We start from the raw sequence: 14,411 nt of genomic DNA, 5'->3' as shown, positions 1-14,411 counted from the left end.
ATTATCCCCTTTTTAGAAATGAGGACTCACCCAAGGTCTTAAAGCTATTAAGAATTCAAAAAGACATAGTTATTATGAGCAGGGGTAGAAATTCATTCATTCATTCACTCAAATAATATTTTATGGGTACTTAAAGGGGCAGGTACCATTTTAGGCATGGGACATATTAATGGGGGAGGGTAAAGAATCCTACCTCCAAAAGGCTTGCATTCTAGCAAGGTATAAATTATACAGTGTGTGAGCAGGTGAAGAGTTCTGTGAGAGAAAAAAAGAAACTAGAGCAGGAAATTGAAGCTGGAAAGTAGATGGTGGGGTTGGAAATTAATGAATAGAGCTGAATTTGAAATGGTTTTTAGTGTGTCTGAGAACCTTGGCTTGTAATAGGATAATTTAATCCAATCACATTTATTTTGTGAATTGCTAGATTTAGTCTTCCTTCTGTCATTATATGCTTTCTGTTTTTTATGTTTTCTTGATGCTTCCTTTTTTCCTGACTGTTTGCTAAATAGACCATTTTATTGTGAATTCTCTATCTGGTGTTTTGAAAAGTATTATTCTTAACTGATGGTTACCTTTAAATTATGTATATCCTACATTTCTAAGCCAATCTCAAGCATAGAGAGTAAGCTCCCTAAGGCAAGGTCTTGTACACGTCTTTTGTATTCTATCACTGAGCCTCACACGATAGTAAGAATATTAAAATATATTTATTCTATGAGTGAATAAATTAATAGTATTTATTAACAATATGCTCATAATTCTGCTCTGGGGCCAAAGACAGATTCTGGAGAAGGAAATAAAAACTAGAAAGTGAATGCAGAGAAAAGTGGGAAAGAATGCTGTAGAGGAGAGTGCCTCTATCCCAATCCTGACACTAACTATGTGATCTTGAAAAACTTACCCATTCCTCTTGCACTTCTAATTTTTTCACTTGAAATATCAGGAGAACGGATTATAACAGTGGTTCATTACCTTTTTATGAGTTCCAGAGCCTTTTGAGAAAACTATGGAGGCTATCAATCTTCTCCACATATATCATGAAAATAATAAGTTAACATATTTTATAAGATCATAAAAAGCCTTTAATGTGTATATTGTTAATATGATATGAAAACATCAATGAAACATTTTATAACATTTAAAGGTAGTTAGATAATTCACACACACACAAACCCACACAAAAAAACCTCTCCATACTTTATAACAAGGAAAGCCCAAAACTCCCAAGCAGAAAGAAGCCATTTATCCAAAGAAAGAAACAAGAGATTTACAGATGTTGTGAAATGTTTTGAAATATGAAAGTCCAATATCTTCTTTCAAGTTCTTGTAATATATTTATTTCAGATAGGGATGAAGTTGTTTAAGCTTAGCTTTTCTTGACAAACCAACTCTGATTGGTCGACTGCATGTCTTAAGAGGTAGTATTCTTGAAATTCCATGTGAAAAATTACTACCTAAAAATATAAGACAATAAAAGTACATAAGGGAGTAAAAATTACTCATAGTTTCTAAGCTTAAAAATTTTTACTAATTTATAATCATGATAATAGCAACACATCGAGTCACTGAGCTAAGTGGTGTAAATGCAGTAGTTCGCTTAATCCTATCTCCATTTTTAAAATGTGGAAACTTCAGCACAAAAACGTTAAGCAAATTGTCCAGTATAAAATAGCTTAACTTAATGAAACTTAATAAAATCAGCATTCCAGTCAGGCAATCTGACTTAACAACAACAACAAAACTTATAAGTTTTAAAGTTAACTTGATGTAGTGGCTTTTAAAGACCACGTCATTTTTCTATTAGAAGCCAAACAACTAGGCTATACTGCTGATGATTATGTTTGGCTTCTAATAGAGATTATTATCAATAATAGCGCACAAATGTATCCCATCTGTTGATTTTGAAGTTTTTATTTAACATCATGCTATCATTTTCAAAAAAGTTTAAAAAATTTCACGAATGTATATCTGTTCCTAAATTAATCAACCAGACAGGTAGGATCAACTACTCGATAATAAAATACAAAAATACCTCCAACTTTCAGAGTGCTTTTTTATAAATAAACAGTGGGGTAAATACGTAAAGCTAAAAATGTATCAAGCTTTAATCAAGCTTTAATGAATTAGTATGACCTTAATATAACAGCACATTATACTAAAAATAGTGCAATCAACCTAACCAGATTTAATAATCTGACAAAAGGTAAACAGCATGATTTCTACTAAGTTGAACCAAACAGAATTTGTGTATCTACACAAACAGTAATGGAATAAAATACAAAATTTAGCTACGTGTAAATAGGGAGAAAACAACATAAAAATAGCTATAAATCAGTTTATGATACTTTATTCAATATTAAAATTATAAAGTTAATTATAAAAAATAAGAGAAAAATTTATTGCTAGATTTTTTTCATTTTTTAAACAAAAAGGAATTGTCCAAGTTAAACAAAATTGTTGGATCATGTCTGATACACTAGATTTGGTTATAAATTAGATAATTTCAGCAATTTATGCTAAGTGTACTTCTTCATTATGAGATTATTGTTTCAGAACAAAGCCATGATTAGTCTATTTGATTACTTTTTCAAAGTATAGCTTCCTCTTTCATATTCTAATATGACAGATACTTCTGGTAATTTTGCAATGGGTGGGAAATCGCTGAACAAAATTGTATCAACAGCAGGCCTTTTGCAAAGCGTATGCCCTTAATCATTAAATTGTGGTTATGAGGATGTGCTTCTTTGTCTCCTTGGATATCTTGTCTTTTTATTAAATAAATTACGATCCCTTTTATTATTGCTATACACTGGATTAACGTATTGCTTTGTATTGTTTAACAATTCTAAACATTCAAGCATACTACTAGCAATTGTTCATTTTAAAAATCAGTGTTAAAAGTCATGAAATTTCTTAGTGGTCTTTAGAAATAGTACTAACTCAATTGTTTTCTAAATGCTTGCAACTCAACGTGCAGCCCACAGACTAGCAGCATCTACGTTTGCGAGGAGCATGTTAGGGCTGCAGAATCTTAGGACCTACTCCACAATAGAATCAGAATCATTTAACAAGATACCCAGGTGATTCACATTATATTCAAGTTAGGGACGTATTGGTGCTAAATGATACACAAAGCACCTGGTGCATTGGCTGGCTCATAACACATGCTCAAAATACTTTCAAACTATTTGCCTACTCACACCACAGAGAGCAGGAAGACAGGATACAATGGAGACATTAGTGGTAGAAACTTTAATTGTAGGCATCATGATGGCAAGTGGATGGGTACATTTCAGCACAAATGAAGGTTTCCCAATGCCTTTAAAATCACGCTGCATAAGCAGGTACCCACTCCACCCAGGCAGAGTTAGTCCCTTCTTATCATCCCCACTTCCCAGTATCTTCCAACTTTTCCCTTACGTTACGGACTTTAACAAGCCTCAGGAACATCATTCCATTTTTATACACTTTGAAAGTGAATCCAAGACAACTATCCTAACATAGTATTAAATTATTCTGGTTGACCATATTATTTTTCATATTTCATTACACACATTATTTTTCATATTTCATGACAATGAGGCACTTTTCCTTGTAAAAGTACAATAGAGTATTATGGGTTCAGATATTTCCAACAAACGTAACATTTCTGTTCCAATTCGTGCATATACTTTCATCTTCCTCATATATTCATTTTATTATCACAATTATAATCATGATGACAATATGAATAAATCTTCCTCCATTCTATCTCAAAATATGTTCCTAAATCCAATTTCTCCCTTTCTTTCTGTTCTAGAAGAAACAACCCCTATCCTTTCCAGGCTAAGTCTGCCACCCTGCTTTTAGCCTCATGGAGCATTATTTCCTCAATTATTCCCTTTATTCAGGGGAGAAAAGACTATCTGTGGGCGTTTGGTCTTCCAAGGACATGGATTAATTTTTAAGATTATTTCATTGTAAACTAAGACAAGAGGAAAAGAGGCAGTTCTGAAGTGACTGAATAAAGGTACCGGGGACAGCATCCTACTGATAAGAAGCCAGGAAAAATGTTTTGTGAAATGATGCATGACTGAAGATGTTTTGGTAAATATATTTTACCTACATCATTATTCCTTCTAGATCTAGTCTTGTTGTGTAATACCAGCAATTTCTGACCATATGAAAATTTAGTCCTCTACAAAACATTTCCCTAATTTCAATCCTACCCCTACCTCATCCCCATTGGTGCTACAAGTTACAATAGACGTTAGACAATGTATTTTTTATTCTGATATTGTAGACCTCTTAAGCAAAGGATAAGGTTAGTTATTTAACTTTTCTTTAGTTTTATTCTTTCTTTATTTATTTTGGTGAGGAAGTTTGGCCCTGAGCTAACATCTGCACCCATCTTCCCCTATTTCACATGTGGAACGCCTGCCACAGCGTGGCTTGATCAGCGGCACACATGTTCACGCCCGGGATTTGAACCTGTGAACCCCAGGCCACGGACACAGAGCGCGCAAACACAACCACTATGCCACTGGGCCAGCCTCTAGTTTTATATTTTAATAGTAATCAAAAGTTTAAATGCCATAGTAATAAATGATGTTAATATATCTAAATGATACTAAATTTTTAAATTACTAAATAAAATGTATATATATGTCCTCATAATATTTAAAGGATAGAGAACATTTATAATAAATATATAATTGGAAGTAATATCTCATCAATGCAAATCCAATTTAGATAAATGCCTTCTTGGTTTTGCCAATTAATGTTACATACATCAGATGTATATATTAGACACATATAACACCTATCTTATCACATAGTTACTGCAATGAATCACTACAAATATTTAAACATAGTTTTGTAGGGCATATTTCCCAATAGTATTCTAAATGGCATTATAATTTTTAACCAATTTTTAATTATTGGAATTTTCATCAGTAAATTTTTAAGGTTTAAAAAGTATTTAATCTTTGTATTTATTTTCTAACAACCTAAGTATATTTTCCTCATGCTAAAAATGCAGAATGCAATAATCATCTTAGAAGGTATTCTAGAAAATAACCAAAACTCTTACCTCCCTTCAGTAAATAACTAATTTTTCCGTCTTTAAATTCATCAGAGAAAAAAGCAGGTCTTTCAGGTGAAAGCTTTTCACAGTCTGAAAATAAAGATCAATCTGTTATAGCAAAATAACTTTTATATAAAATGTTAATACTATAAACAAATTATTTTTTCAGAACTATTTTTTCCCATTGGCTCCTAATATTTAGAAATGATGAAGGACTCTTCAAAGCTCCTTTTAAAAGTTTCATCACATGTTACCTCCAACTTCAGTATGTTATTCAATGTTTGAACAGCCCTTTATAGGAAAATAATGTGTATCAATAAATAGTGTCTTACACTTTATCTTCTTCTTTGCCAAAATTATATCTTTGGCCTACATACACACACAAAAAAAAGCAGCAATTTTTTCTATCATGAGAAAGAACAATTTTGTGTGTGTGTGAGGAAGATTGGCCCTGAGCTAACATCTGCCAATCTTCCTCTTTTTTTTTTTTTTTTGCTGAGGAAGACTGGCCCTGGGCTAACATCCATGCCTATCTTCCTCCACTTTATATGGGACGCTGCCACAGCATGGCTTGACAGTCTGTGCGGTGATGCACACCCGGGATCTGAACCAGCGAACCCGGGGCCGCTGCAGCAGAGTGCATGCACTTAACCGCTTGCACCACCAGGCGGGCCCCAAGAAAGAACATTTTAAAACTAATTTCATACCTTCCTCAGAAGTAGAATAGAGTAATCCTTCCTCTGATTTTCTTGGACAGCAATATTCATTAGAAACTTCCTGTTCCCAATTTTGGGATACTGTTTTCCATTTAAATAAACTTTGGTGTCTTTTATGCATATCAGGACCTGCTATAGTATCACAGAACGAAGAAGATGCACATATTTTCTTGACTGTAACCATTTTCAAATCTTTTTTTATCTCTCTTTTTACCTCCTCAACATCATTATTTTCTCCAAAGTAATTTTCTTGCCCATTGTTTGTTTCCACAGTGTTTAGAATTTCATTTTCCCTACTAATTTCATGAAACATACGAAGTTCTTCAAGTACTAAATCAAATTTACTCTTCATCTCAAAATCTTTTACTATTGTCAGAGCTTCTGTTGATAAACACTTGGAAGTTAAGTTCTGAAAACATTCATTGTTCCCTACACTCAAATCAGTTTCAAAGTGATGATTAACACATTCTGTAGAGTCATTCTTTGGATGAAAATGCTTTGAATTAGCTAACTCATTTCCTTGCAAAATACTCTCATATTCATTTCTGTCAGCTATGTTATTTTGGTTAATATATTTAGTTTCTTCCACATTTACTTTCTTACTCATTAATGAAACTGGTTGCATAGAAAACATGCCATCCATTGAATAAAAACTATTTTTCTCTTCCTTTTCTTTCTTAATATCTTTATGAACTTGCCAACTGTTTGTTAAACTTTGTGCTGTGACTTTTACTTCCTCCTTCAAAATTAAGTCATGCTTTTTTCCTTCAATTTTGCTTAGCAAGTTTCCAAAATTTAGCATGGGAGTTATAATCATGGGATTGGTTTGTTCACTATGTTTTGTGTCATGCCTTGTCGGTATGGCCTGTTGCCCAATACTGAAGAAATCTTCAAATATGCACTTTAAATTAAAGCTACTGATCTTATTATGCTCCTGTTTTCTTTCAGTATCGACATCTTGGTTGCGCAGATTTATTTCACAAAATTTTTCATTAGTATATATACTGTTGTTCTGTATTAGTTGAGGACTAGACTTAACATGTGTTTTAACAATATTAATACTACAGTGAGCCCAATTTTCCATGTTTATGAGATGTTCAGGACAACTCTTATTCTCGTAAATAATTTCTTTTGTCAAAGAAATTTCATCCATGTCATCAAAGTCCATTAACACAAGAATTTTTTCATATGTTTCAAAAATCGGAAAATGCATATTTTTAGTTGTCTTACGGAAGGAATTGATGGTTTTTTTCTTAGACTGTTCAAAAACTTGTCCATTTTTAAATAGCCTTCTTTTCTCTAACATAGGTTTCATATTATTTTCCAATAATCTTGAAAAAGTTAAAGTCCTTACTAGATATACAGTATGATTTTCCACTAAAATATTTTTTGAATAATTCAAATACACTATCCTTTTGAAAATAAATCCCTCTTCTAATTTAGAATCATTTTCAATTCTTGTTAAAGAAGCAAAGTTATTGAGCAAAGAAGCTATGTTGGCTTTCAATATGATATTTAGAGGGTCTGAAACACTGGTTTGTAAATAAAGGCTTAAAATATTTTTTCTATTGACATTCATCTTCCTAATTATTAGATTTTGAACATCAATTTGCTTTTGACGCTTCAAAATTTCATACCAGGTTAAAATACTGTTATCTTTTTGATTTCCTGATATACTTTTGTGGAAATAAAAAATTTCTGGGATGCAACTTTCAAAAATGTTGCTCAAGCGACAGTTTTTTTGTGTAGTATATCTCGATTGTAGTACATTATTGTTTTCTCCTTTACCATTTAACCAAAAAAATTTTATTACAGCTTTTTGGTTACCCAATGTTCCTCTCATGAGAAGCTTTGATTGTTCTTCATGTATATTCATGGTTTTTGTATCGTAATAATCTTCTTTGCTTAAAAGATCTATTTCTAATAATTGTAGCAAATTCCCTTTTTCTCCAGTTTTTTTCATATTTTCACATTTAGTCTTGTAATTATCTCTAATCCAATAATTTTCGCTGTTTCTCAAAATATGTCTAATATTACGGTTTGACCTTTGAGATTTTTCCAATCTGGTAGATATGTAACTGTCCAAGCATGTTTCTGCTTCTTCCCAATTTGTATTTTCTAGTATTATAGTGCAATTCTTTTCAGAGTCTCTTACATCAGACTTGATACTACTGTGGTTATAGTAGTTTAAACTGATCAAGTTTTTTTTTTTCACGCAAATATCTTGGTTGCTGAGTGACTGGTGGTTACCTTCAGAACATTCAGAAAAAACATTTTCTGCATCCACAATTTTTTTATCATTCTGTAACTTTTGCTTCTTAACATCAGGTCTATTTCGGGACCAGTAAATGTTTGTGAAATTTCTAACATATGCCTCATTTTTGTCATTCCTTTTCTTTGCTATTTCCTTTAAATAGACAGAGGACATTTTGCTATTTAAATCAGTTGGGAACTCAGGGATACTTATTGTGCTGCTATCTCCAAAATAGCTGGGTTTGACAATTTCCGTGCTGGGCTGGTTTTGAGATTTTGATATTTTTAGTGTAGATGCTGAAATGTTATTTTCTTTCTTATTTGATGGCATAACTCTGTCAGCTTTACATCTGTTCTTAATTTCATGAAATGTTGATTTCCTTTCCTTATAGAAGGTAACATCTAAAAATAGATTTTCTGTCTGTTTTATATAACTATTGTCTTTCTGACTATCGTCTCTCCCTTGAACTAAACATCGTTCTCCATCCTCGTTTTTAACTCCATGCACATCGCGTCTAGAGGCGTTGGGCAGAAGCTGACCAGCCGCTGCTTGGGCTCTGTCACCGCAGTGCACGCTGAAAACCTCTCTGACGTACGGTCCTGGTTCAGAAGACCTTCTGGAAGCCGTCAAACCAGAATCAAAACTTTGTGAGGGAAGAGACTGCGAACAACTCTTCATCTCAGATTTGCTCTTTTGGCATCCCAGATTACGCAGCTGCTTCCCACTGACTGATTTCTCCACACACGAGTCTGTGGAGTTATCAAAAATCGCATTCGCTGAAACACGGGGCACTGTGAAGGGCCTGGGCGACAACTCCCAGACTTTCTCCACCTTAGACAAGCGAGGCACCAAAGGCAGCCTCCACCCTGCCTCAGAGACACCGCCAGGCTCCTCAAGACGGAGCCGCTTACTACTGGGTGGTTGAGAATCAGGGTCCTCAGGAGGCAGTAAAGGGGAGGGAGGCTCCCAGAGCTCGGCAACGCGCGGCGTGGGGTGCGTGAGCGACATGACAGCGAACGCAGGGGATCTGTCCGAGCTTTCAGCCAGGCTCCAGTCTCAACAGGCTCAGGCGGCTCCGCCCCCCCCCCGACCCGCCCTGGCTACGCCCCTGACACGCCTCTTGACTCCGACCTCCGCCCCAGCCTCAGGGAAATCCCCGCCCTGGACACGCCCCAACCACGCCCCTCTCCGCCCCTCCCTCAGCCCTGCCCCCACCCCCACCCCGCCCCCACCCCACTGGATCCCGGGGTAGTTTCTCCCTCACAGCGCAGAGCGCCTGGGGCCGTTACTTTGTCTATTTTTAGCGCCTCCCGCTAATGCCACGACTGTAGCTGGTCTAAATATTTTCTTCCCTCAGGTAGAATTAAGAAGAAAAGTCAGAATCTCTCTTTTTTTAAAATTTGTGAATGGAAACAGCTTTATTTTTTAAATTCTAAAATTCTGTGTTTTCCTCAGAAGCGGTTTCTCCTTTTCCTCAGTTGCTCTCGAGCGTCTTGTCCAGCAAAATCGTGTAGTTTTGTAAGCACCGAATCTCTGTGACTGGAAAAACTTTTTTTTAAATGCTCTTAATCATCCCAGTGGCATTTAAAATCAGATTTCCACTTACTAGGAAGTGTGTTTGGGGGGAAGAAAGCACTAGTAGTTAACAATCTGAATATTTCAGGAAAAAGTGTGTGGAAATTATTATCCAGATAATTATTAATCTTCACTTTATGACTGTAGAAAAATAGTTTTCATATGAGCTGTGGGACTTCCTTCCTCATAATTGTGGATAAAATTACTCAAAGATAAAAATTATATGTTTCGGGGCCGGCCCAGTGGCGCAAGCGGTTAAGTGCGCGCGCTCCGCTGCGGCGGCCGGGGGTTCGCTGGTTCGGATCCCAGGCGCGCACGGACGCACTGCTTGGTAAGCCATGCTGTGGCGGCGTCCCATATAAAGTGGAGGAAGATGGGCACGGATGTTAGCCCAGGGCTGTCTTCTTCAGCAAAAAAGGAGGAGGATTGGCGGATGTTAGCTCAGGGCTGATCTCCTCACACACACACACACAAAAAAAAATTATATGTTTCAACTATTCCATTTATTGTAAGCATAAATAATAATACAGTTCTGACTCATACCTAATAAATTTTGTAAATGTTATTTTTCTTTTCCCTCTGCTTTGAAAAAATGCAGATAATTTTTTATTTCCAGTCAATTTTGATTCTTATGAATTCCATGATCATAAAGAAGAAAGTGATTTTCAAAACGTGTATTATTATTATATACATGTTTATTAAGAAATATGTAATTACTGCTCAGAAATAAAAAACCTCAATCCCCTTGGTGATTGTTTCAAAGTTAAGTCGTATGTTCCCCAATAAAAATTTATAAGAACTACAATAATATGTGACTGAAATCCTAATCTCAGAACCCATAGGAGCATAAATGGCAAGATATGACTGGCATAGTACTTTAGGTAATAAGATGTTCATCAGCCTCCTGTCTTGTAAATACTCCTAGATATATTGTAATTCCAATTCTGGGCATTTGCTATTACTTTAGCTTGTAAATTCCTCCAGAGAAATGTTTACTTAAATTTGAAGAAAGCCTTGCAGTATAAGCACTTCATCAACACTATAAATAAGAATGTGGCAGTGGTTCAGAGTATGCATCAGTGAGTTCTCAAAGTGCTACTTCTATATATCTTAAGTTCCACTGCTTTTTCATCCTAGAGTTTCCACAATTCTACATTCCATTCTAATGCAATCTGTTCTGGGCTTGTGATCAGCCCATAAGGACTGACTTGCAAAGCTAAGGTGGATGAAATTGGTGCACTAATATGATAGTAGGAACAAGATTTCTATCTGTAAAGTAAATGCCATAGCTTTGAGGTTCTAGATTGATCTGCAACTTGGCGTTTGACTGTTTCTTCATCTTGCTAGTTTGCCCAAGAACACGCTATGTTTTAGATCTCCATTACACCGTTATTTTAAAACTATGCATTGTTTAAGGACTAGAATTCAAATAAAATTCAGAAGTATTCAATTTAATTAAACAATTGTTTGAAGACTATGTATAGGGCACTGTTAGGTATACAGAAATGTATAGGGTTATTGTTTTTATTTTTTTCTATCCTGAAGAAACTTATGGCAATGAAAAGACAAAAAGTCGTCTTTTCTTGCACTTATTTAAACATTACCCTAATGACCACCATCATTTCAATCAATGCCTATTGAAACTACTATTTATGTGTTTTTTGCTTTATTTTTTAAATGCTACCTTGAAAATAGACTAGTTATAAGTGAGAAATGCAAAACGTTGTATCTTCAACTCATCATAATCAAAATATAAAATGAAACTTGTTCAAATTCTAACCTACTCTTCAAAGCTCCTTTCGAATGCCACATTTTTCTAAATCATTTTACCTGCCCTTCCTTTGAAAGCTCCTACCTCCTTTAACAACAGCAAACCGAGCTTTAAGGGCAGCACGTGTCATTCCTGTCAGCTTGGTGTCTTATTACAGTTCAGATCAGAATGAATGGGTTCATGAGATAAACCCCATATTGAAAATAAGACACAAGCCCCTGTTAGAGTTAAATCAGATATTCGCTCAGTAAGTACCTCAGGATGCCTCAAGTCCAATGTCCTTAGCATGGTACAGCAGATCTTCACAACTAGGTCCTACCTTAATTTTTTCAGCTTCGTCTTTTTTTGCAATGTGCCCCATGCTGCCTACATCAGACTGTAATTTGCTTGCCTTTCCATACATGTTCTCAATCTCCTTCTCTTTTACCACCTGATAAATTCCTATTCAGCCTTAAAGGATCCTACCCCAAAGTTACTTCCACTGTGAAATCTTCTCTATCCAATCCCCGGGCATAATTACTCACCTCCTCATCTGTGTTCCTATAGAACTTTATTTTCAACTGTATTGTAATACTTAAAACACCTTATTGTATTGAGTTGTTTACATTCCTTCCACTAGACTCTGTGTTAATGGGGGCAAAGATTTATTCATTTTCACATCCCCAGTGCCTCACGCTAAGTATCTCATTTAATGAGAAAAAATGGAATAATATTACTGTTACTATACCTTTACCAATCCAAATGGATTTAGTTGTGTCTTGAGAGTGTTTTAAGTTTCTTATTTTGGTTTTGGTTTTATATGTTAAAATAGAGACTTGCTTGAGACCATACCACCATAAAAGCCAAACGCTGACTTTAAATATTCCTGGTTTTAACATCACTTAAGTTTCATGGTAGGATCAGATATTTGCCACGGCAGTTTTTCTCTTTTATGGCTTTTAATCAATCATGTAAATGGTGAATAAATACTCAAAACCTAAAACTTTTTTTCAGACTGACAAGATAAACAAATATATTTTAAATACTTAATAAGAACCACTAACGAAATATTTAAACCAAATGAAGGCGTTAGAGGGGAAAATATCATCACTTACTAAAAATATTTAAAATAAAAATGGTTATAAATAACACAAATAGCACTTTTCATCAAGTCACTAACAAGCACTAGGTGGAAAAATATTTCAGAAAACCATGATGCTGTGTATATCTGCATACGCAATTAACCTTTCAGCAGAGCAATAATGATAATTTATAAAATAAATATAATCTCAAATGAGACAATGTATGTGCAAATACTTTAAACTGTAAACCACCTCCTTATTCTCAATCTTCATCAACAACATCATTATCTACTCAGCCTCCTAAACTAGAAACTCTTAGTGTTATTCTTAACTTTTTCTCTTTTTCACTGTCTTTCTCCAACATCCAACCCCTGTGTAGATATTCATCAAATCTTGTTGATGCTACATCAAGTATGACCCTGAAATTAATCCTCTATTCTTTACCCATAATGTTTCAGCTTTATGTCAGGCCCTCACCATCTCTTGCTGAGAATATTGTAATAAACTGATCTTTTACTAGTCTCCCTCAATTTCTACCCAACACTTCTACAAAACTTTTCCTCTTAAAATATTAACCATTTTGTTACTTCCTTACTTAAGAACTTCTTTTGACTCTTTGATACTTAGAGAACAAAATACAGTCTTTATTTTGGCATACAAAGTTCCTCATGGTTCATCTTCAAACTGTTTTTTCAGCTTCTGTGTCTACCTCCACAACACAACTTTGCTTTCTTGCAGCGCTAAACTTCTCGCCATAAATATATAAGGCCCTTTCATAGTTTCAGTGTTGGGCATGTGCTGGTTTCTTTGCCTAAAGTGTAATGGCAAGCCTTACTTAAAGTCTTCTGAAGTGACTCCAAAGTTTACAGCCATCTTGTATCTTTAGACACCCACAGTTTTATCTGCTCCCATTCTTTTACTTCTAAATCTTACCTCATTAATGGACTATTATATTTTCTGCATGTTTAGCTAGTCAAAAATCACCTTTTTCCTGAGCCCTCAGTGTTGGAAAACCAGGTGGGAATGTTCAGCTATTTACAACATCTATTTGATGGTCTGATAAATTTTTGCATCAATTAAAAGATGCTTTACTGCTGAAATAAAAGCAAGCGTCTGTATTATTTTGGAATTCATGCAGCTGCAAACAATACCTCTTTTAAAAAATAATTGTGAATTCTTTTCAATTAACCTTTCACAAGATTTTGAGATAGTGAAATGTCTATCATTTTTTCATCACACAAACATAATTACTTAGATTGCTTTCTCCTTTTGTGCAGTTTCTGCTGAGATTAGTCACTTTGTTTTGGTTGGTTGCACAATAAATATTTAGCTGGACATTGCAAATTCATAGAACTACCATTTATTTCAAATTTTTAAGGAATTACATAATTTACATTAAATACAAAATACATTTAACATGAAAACTATGCTGAACATAATTTAATGTTTTTTAATCTTGAAAGCAATATAGAATAGGATTTGGGTGCATAGGCTCTGGAGTCAGATTGTCTATGTTTGAATCTATGGCCCACTTCTTTCTAGCTATGTAATGTGAGCAAATTACTTAACTCTTCTGAGTTACAGATTCCTGTAAGTGGGAATTATAAAGTAGAAACTACCTCATAGGTTGTTTTGTGAATTAAATGAAATACATGATGCAAAGCACTTAAAGAGCGTTAGGCATGAAAGTAGGTGTTCATTAAATTTTTTTTATTATGATCGTTATTATTAACATAAAACTAGCAATGTGCTGGGCTGGCTACTACAGGTTCAGATGAACCAATTGCCAGCATCTCTTCGAACCATGTGTTTCAATAATTTCATGTGAGTAGCTTGGAGTGGGCCATGATGGAAGTATTTACATCACTGAAATCAGCAAACTCTACAAATTAGGGTTTTTCTTTTTTTTTTTCCAGAAAGCCAGTTGTTACACAGTTACCAGCACAGGACTGAATCAAACTCTATCTTA

At 34.7% G+C, this 14,411-nt stretch overlaps 1 protein-coding gene across 1 annotated transcript; it reads right to left on the bottom strand.

Annotated features, from left to right (window-relative positions):
- Positions 1-1,335: 1,335 nt before the first annotated feature.
- Positions 1,336-9,043, bottom strand: RAD51AP2 (RAD51 associated protein 2). The gene is made up of 3 exons (XM_058550688.1): positions 5,773-9,043; positions 5,072-5,155; positions 1,336-1,454 (listed from the first exon to the last, which is right to left on the bottom strand). Exons 1-3 carry the CDS (start codon positions 9,041-9,043, stop codon positions 1,336-1,338), a joined length of 3,474 nt encoding a protein of 1,157 aa, XP_058406671.1.
- Between the last annotated feature and the right edge of the window lie 5,368 nt (positions 9,044-14,411).

Source organism: Diceros bicornis, chromosome 12, assembly GCF_020826845.1.
Source record: "Diceros bicornis minor isolate mBicDic1 chromosome 12, mDicBic1.mat.cur, whole genome shotgun sequence".
Taxonomy (NCBI): domain Eukaryota; kingdom Metazoa; phylum Chordata; class Mammalia; order Perissodactyla; family Rhinocerotidae; genus Diceros; species Diceros bicornis.
Note: the sequence above shows the minus strand (reverse complement) of the source record. Positions and strands in the feature narration are given on the sequence as shown.